Below are 6,923 nucleotides of genomic sequence, written 5' to 3' on the forward strand. Positions count from 1 at the left end.
GGTGTACTTTGTCTAAAGGCAATGATTATTTTATTCTCCATGTCTTGGAAGAGTGTTCCCTCTGCATTGAAGAGCCAGGGTGGCATCTATCACTGTTCATTCGTCAGTTCATCACAGCTCTTGCCTCGAAGATGACCTCTCGCAGCTGTCATCTCATCTTGACATTTCATTGTTCGCTGTGTGATGTTTGAATATCATCCTTGGGGCTTTCAGCCTTGTACTCGCTTGTTTAGTTTGTTCGTTGTATTCTTCCCCTAAAGATGCATCTTGTCTTCCTTAATTATCTGTGGCAAACATCAAGAAGTGAGATGATCATGTCAGATTTGGAGAGGTGCTGGGGTGGCCAAGGCATCTGCCAGTCCTATAATCCTAATGACCTCTGTGTAGAGACACAAGGATATGGACATATGGGTACAATTCCTGGGCAGAATCCCAGTATGTGGGAAGATCATATATCTTCATTAAAGACCACCCAGACAAGTCTCTGCAGAGCCTGTACTCTAGAGGATAAGGCTTCTTAGCTCAAGTTGTGAAAGCTCTTAGTTATGACCTCCAGATTCTCAAAGATGAACCATTGTTCAATCATCAAACTGCTCAGAGTTCGGTCTACCTCATGCAACTTGATGAACTGGCTGCATGTGTCCTCCACAGCAGTGTCTTGTACAGAGTTCAGAACACGTCTTGTCCTTTTTGTTGGCCTGCCATAGATGATTCACTTCTGCATATTGTGGTTTGTCATTTGCCTTGAGGGATCAGCAGATTGCTACACCATTACATCACTTCTCTATAAGCAATACACACGTAGAAGTCAAATTATTATCATGAAGAGTTTGTTGCAGTTAGTCTTCAATGTGTTGAGTCTTGAAAAGCCTGCACCTACTGTTGGGATTAATGTGATTATATTCAATGATAGGAATTAAAAGTAACAATATATTGATCCTAAAGTTACTTTTATAAAGCCAATTGTAAAATCAATTGGCAGGTCTATCATGCACTAGGGGTGTTGGAATGAATCTTTTCTACTAGGGTTGCACGATTAATCGCAATTTTCATGTAATCGCACTTAAAATGAGATGGCTTATCGCGATTTTGAAATCGCAAAAGCTGTGATTATTTTGTATGCGCAGCTTGTCATTGATGTACGGCTCTGGAAACGCTGCTCCATCTGAAAGCACTGTGAGTTTGAATCACTTATAACGTGCATTTGAAAAAGCAACAAACAGCTTTTCAAACATGAGCAAAGACTCTTGTCCAGCAAAAGACATTTAATGACATGCTTTTACTCCAAACTCACTTCATAACGACAGTTGAGCATCCTTCTGTGCGGTGATGTGGCTTCTTACACAGAATAAGGCAGTCGTGTGTTTATTGATCATGTTTAATCAATCAAAGCATTTCAATCTCCTGTTTATTCAGCTACGGCAATAAGGATTTCCTGGAGTGATGGTATCTACTTCTGTGGAGGGGCATATTTGGTATGTCAGCACGAGAGCGCCCTCTGGTGTTCAGATGGAGCAGCATTTACTACCGATCAGCCGCACTGCACTGACACACTGCGCATAAAATAATCGCAGCCTTTGCCAAATCCTGTGCGGTTTCAGTGCGATTAATTGTGCAACCCTAGTTTCTACGATGCATCGCGATGCGGACATGGACGATTCTGCATCGATGCAGTAATAGACCATAATCGATTATAGCTTACTGACGTCATTCGTCACATATGCGCTTGTCACCGTAAAAAAGGCGAAACACAAAAGCGAGTAAAAAAATGCACCCATTATTTTAACATTTACAGAGTGAGTGCAAGTAGCCCGCGAGTGTGTGTGCTTGTGTGCGAGTGCCTGTGTGTGTGAGCGTTATTGTAACTTAAGTGCACTAATTGACAGTTTCATGCTTGTGTTTATTAGTTCTAAATGCTCCTGTCGTTAGCTGTGTTCAAACTTACGTTTTTTTTACTACATTCAGGAAGTGTACTTTCTTGGACCAGATCAAATAAAAAGGGAGTTCTGCTTGTATTCATTGACGAAAATGTAGCCATGTGCAGTGATATTTTGCAATGCATCGTGATTTTGAATCGAATTGAATAGAATCGTTGACATGATAATTGTCATCTAAATGAATTGTGAGACCAGTGACGATTCACACCACCATCATTCACTGACATCAAATGTTGAAGGTTTTTATGAGAAAAGTGTGCTGGTAGGATGCTGATTCATAGCTGGCTCATGGAGCGAGTACAGGAGGTCAGATGTGACTGTGCTGACGGATCAAGGTCATGAACGGGTTTTAACACTTTTCTGACAGCCCTTCTGCTTACCTAACTAACCAGTTGACATGTTGAATTGTAAGCTATTTACGCTGTGCTGTGGTTGTTAGCCGGAGAGCATAAAGCCCATGTTAATACTCTGCCTCCTCTGTTATGTCAGTCATGTCAGTCAGAAAAACTGACTAATATGATGTAATGATGTTAAATGATGTAATCCTGCTCTTGAGTGTGGACATAATGCATACAAGGAGGTCTATAATAGCTGCACATACATTTCCATGCATCTTAAGGGCTGTTATTCGGCAGGTGCAGGATCCCTGGAAGTATGTGTCTGAATTCTGTCATTTTTGCTGATTTAGAAATGCCATGTGACTAATCACATTGAAGCTGCATTAAAATGAAATTCAATTCAATGTTGCTATAATATTAAAATATAGTTATTATTCAAAATATTGTATATATATTTTCACCCGTAATGATCCCCTAGTGTATAATGGTGTATATATGCAGAAAGTCTCTTGACTTCTGGACAAATAGGAAAGGATTGTGTTAATCACACTGCTTTGGAGATAAAAGGTCAAGAAGATCTTTGAGGATCCTTTAGTTACAATATGAGAGAACATCCTGGATTAATAAGATTCCTCCATTCAGTGTGACTACTAGCTAGACTTTTAGAGTTGCATCAGACAGTTAATACTGCCCAAACCTGTGAACTCAGGGCTTAGGCGAGAGCCAAAGTGACTCTGACATTTCATTCCTCAGCAGGTGGGTGCTGATAGTGCTGCCCTCCCTTTCAACACACCCTTGAATTGCTCTGACTTCTGAAGGAGAAAGAAACTATTACAATGAATCAGTTGGAGCCATCCCAAAGGACCAGGCTCTATGGCTTGGGCAGTCTGGTGGATTGAGCCTCAGATTGACCGGTCAGATGACGTCACTCAATGAAAGCCCCATTGCGCCTTCGGAATCATTCATTATGCTGTGAAGTTTCAATTTTGACCAAGCCAATGCAATTACTGGCCCTCTGCTGGGGCTTTGGCAGGTTCTCTGAAACTTCAATTCCCCTAAATGAGAATCTCAAATAGTGGCTCTCATTCAAAGCACCATTCCACTCGAGTAGTGTTTGTATTAAAGTGGCGTAGCTGACATAGGTGTGTGCTGCCTCAGGGTGAAAGCCTCAGTTTCATTTTCACCTTGACTGCTTCTGTTTATAAACACAATAATAGCACCTTCAGTTTTTATAGCGCTCAACCAGACTTTAGTTTCCCACGCAGCCATTCTGATTTGATTCAGGCTTTTTTTTTTTATGAAGCACTAATCTCACATGATAGATCATCACAGCGCTCTCATTCCATAATCCTGCTTTAGTAATATCCCGGGGGGAAATCTTTGAGGATCATTTATGAAGAGGCAAGATGAAGAGCAAGTCTCTCTCTTATCGTTCTTAAGAGGGTAATCAGCCAACATCGCATCCATCTATATGCCATCTGTATGTTGCTGTTACGTAATGTGTTATGCGCTTGTAAGCCTAGTAAGAGGCTAGTTGGAGTCAAGAACTCCAAGACCCAGGTCAATATCAGACCCCAGAGACTCGGACCAAGATTAGACCCCTTGAGACCCGTCTGTCCAAAAAGCATTTACATGAACTGAAAAGAGAAATGCTGAATTTACTGACTGTAAAATGAGACCCAGATTTGCATTCATTTAGTAAATGCTTTTATTCAAAGTGGCTTAGACATAAAGGATACAAAAAAGCGAAAATAAGAAGTTTCAGAATTGCTCAGAAAAGTACAAAAGTATGGGTTACCATGAGACAACAGAAAAAGAATGAAGAGGGTTTCTTTACTAGAAAATTTTAAGAGTAAGTGCCTTAACAGTTGTAAGTCAAGTGTTCACAGAAGAGTCTTTAGCCAGTCTTTTGGAGAGGAACTTGGGATTCAGCTGTGCTGTTGAGAAGATCCAGACCCGAGACTGGAAAGGCAGTGACGAAAGCCAACTGTTGTCACCTTGTGTCCCTGCACATTGTAAAGACTTCTCCCAAGTTAAATGGCACATTCTTCTGCATCTACATGAGAGGAAATAACTATCCATAATAGTAGATGGCAGTAGTCTATATGCATCTTTCAAAAAAGGAAATCAGAATAGCTAGGAATGTGAATATACAAAAAAGAGTGATCTCTCTCACCAACTAGTGCCATCGGTGCAGAACACACTGTAAAAACTAGTCCGAAAGAGGCTCAACTACCATATTAAAACCCAGACCAGACCAAGAAACTAAGAAATGAAATCCAGAGAAGGGCCACGTTTGTGTGTTTTTGAGTGGTCCCAAGACCATGACCACAAAATCAAGACCCTAACTCTGGAGTTTATTCTGGATGTCAGTCAGTTTTTAGTTTTTTTTTGTGGAGATTGGAAGAGGTACTTGACAATCTCAAAAAGTTTTTTGAATTTCTGAATTAAGACCACTGACTAGTTGGCAGGGGAATGCTTTGAAAGAAAACCCAGCTATAAAAATGCCATTTTTATCCAACTATTCACAGTCACTTCAAATGTGTAGGTGTCCTGAGAGCCAAGCACGTGCTTCTAATGCTTGAAAATAATCGTCTGCTCTTCCAAGAGGCTCTTTCAGAGAGATGTGTCGTGATGTAGCACCATTCGTTCCCAGCCATATCTGATGCATCAATGCATGAGAAGCCCACGTAAGGGCTGAAGCTGGCTAAGAAAGCAGACACGTGAGCCTCTTAAAAGTTCATGTTCATAGTCCCTGTTGGAGAGTCAGAAGTTCTCTTGAGACTCCAGTGCAGATCAACCTAAATAAAGGGCATTGCTTTGTCATGTGATATGGATATTGATGCTTTACCTGATAAATCAACTTTCCTGGATTGGGGTGCAACATTTGACTATGAACAAAACGCTGACTTTGTCCCAATTGTTTGTTTACAGCCAGCGAGAACTGCCATGACTTCCACCCCATGTTTTTCACCCATGACCGCTCGTTTGAGGAGTTCTTCTGCCACTGTATCCAGCTACTCAACAAAACCTGGAAAGAGATGAGAGCCACTTCTGAAGACTTCAATAAGGTGAGAGCAGCCCTTTTGATTGAGACCCTGCACCTGTCTAATTCTATATCAGTCGCACTCTTCTAGTGGTCTTCTAGTGGTCAACCAATATGGGTTTTTGATTGGCTGATGCTAGGGTTGTCATGATAATAAAATTTCAGCAAGCAATAACAATATCAGTAAAATTACGAGACCATAGCTAAATCTAGTACGCTACTGAACAAAGCCTTTTAATTTGTTATTAATATTTCACTTTTTTTTATTAATTCAATTATCACAATGGGTTAAGGATTTCTGTTATTATTCAGTTAAGAAAACAAGACATTTTAAAATAATAAATATTTTAATTAAAAATCCAAATAAAACTACTTACAAGACTTAAAATAAAGACACAAATTAAGTATAATGCATTTTCAGGTACCTTATTGTTTAATTAATATGAACAAAATAATTGACACTGTGCATTTGACTGTTCACATGCAATTTAATAAATGTAGAATTATAGAACGATTATGATTTACTCAAAAGTGAAAAAAATAATTAGAAAATGTTCTATTCCATGTGCATTGGCAGGTCTGTCAATAGATTTTAAAGTTGTTGATCGGCCAATCGTGCTCTTTATCAGATATTTGGTCTATCACTACTTCACAGTACTAGGACTTTTGCAGGGGATGATGGTTGTTTCAAGCTCTTGGCAGAGATGATTTTTTTTTTCTGGTAAAAGAGGTGGTTGAGATTTGCTAGGCTGTTGTTTGTGTAATTATGATAATCACACAGCAAACTTGTAACCGATTTATAGCATAAGATAAAAGACCATCTCGTGTAAAGCTGTATATTTGAGCTTAATTAAGATTCATGGACATGAAAACTCTCCCTGGAGCATGTCTCCCTGTACACTATGATTAAATTTATCATCCTTTGTTTTCTTACATGAGCATCACACCTGAGAAAACTTGCTCGCTTTTGCCCCTCGTCTGTATTCCTGCCTTATTATAAATAGGCTTTCTGAATATAGAGATAAAACTGCTGTTTAATCTGGTGATCAGAACTCCCTATTCTTTTTTTCTGACAGTTGTCTGGCAGTGTGCACAAATGGAAATCTTAAACTTTACTGGAGGGATGAAAGTTTGCTGTCGGTTGATTGATTTGTTTCAGGTTCTTTTAATGGTAGCGAGAAGGTTTAGGTGGTGAAATGCACTAATCAAAACTTTAGCCTTATGACTTTTGCATGAGTGGCCTATGATTCTTGCCTGTGTGCACCCTCCAAATAAAAATCCACATAACCATCAGTTCTGAGATGCATTAAATAATAATAAGACCATCACGTCATCGGCAGAACGACTGCATGCAATTTCTTCCACTAAATATGCAGTTATGCCGGTAGGAGTTCGATACTTAATCCTTTTTCTTTTCACAGAAAAAAAACATTGCTTACACCTAAGTCTCAACATTCCTGGGCTGTGTTTACTAGTCATGTGTGGACACAATCCTGATTGAACTGAAAAAGATTAGACCCACCTCTCCGCCCACCTTTGTGGGAGCTTAATACAGACTTAGAGGAATAACTCTTAGCTTCATTGTTCTTCATTAACTTTGGC

General features: G+C 39.7%; 1 protein-coding gene across 7 annotated transcripts in view; it reads left to right on the plus strand.

Annotated features, from left to right (window-relative positions):
• The window catches only part of elmo1 (engulfment and cell motility 1 (ced-12 homolog, C. elegans)), an 87,956-nt gene that overhangs the window by 61,885 nt on the left and 19,148 nt on the right, over positions 1-6,923 (plus strand). For all 7 annotated transcript variants that reach the window (XM_077196193.1, XM_077196196.1, XM_077196195.1 and 4 more), the window contains one exon: positions 5,210-5,346. In XM_077196193.1, the coding sequence (XP_077052308.1) occupies positions 5,210-5,346 (137 nt within the window). The remainder of the gene's footprint in view (positions 1-5,209; positions 5,347-6,923) is intronic.

Source organism: Siphateles boraxobius, unplaced genomic scaffold (genome assembly GCF_051911475.1).
Source record: "Siphateles boraxobius isolate OS27281-9 unplaced genomic scaffold, OSU_SipBor_1 35, whole genome shotgun sequence".
NCBI lineage: Eukaryota > Metazoa > Chordata > Actinopteri > Cypriniformes > Leuciscidae > Siphateles > Siphateles boraxobius.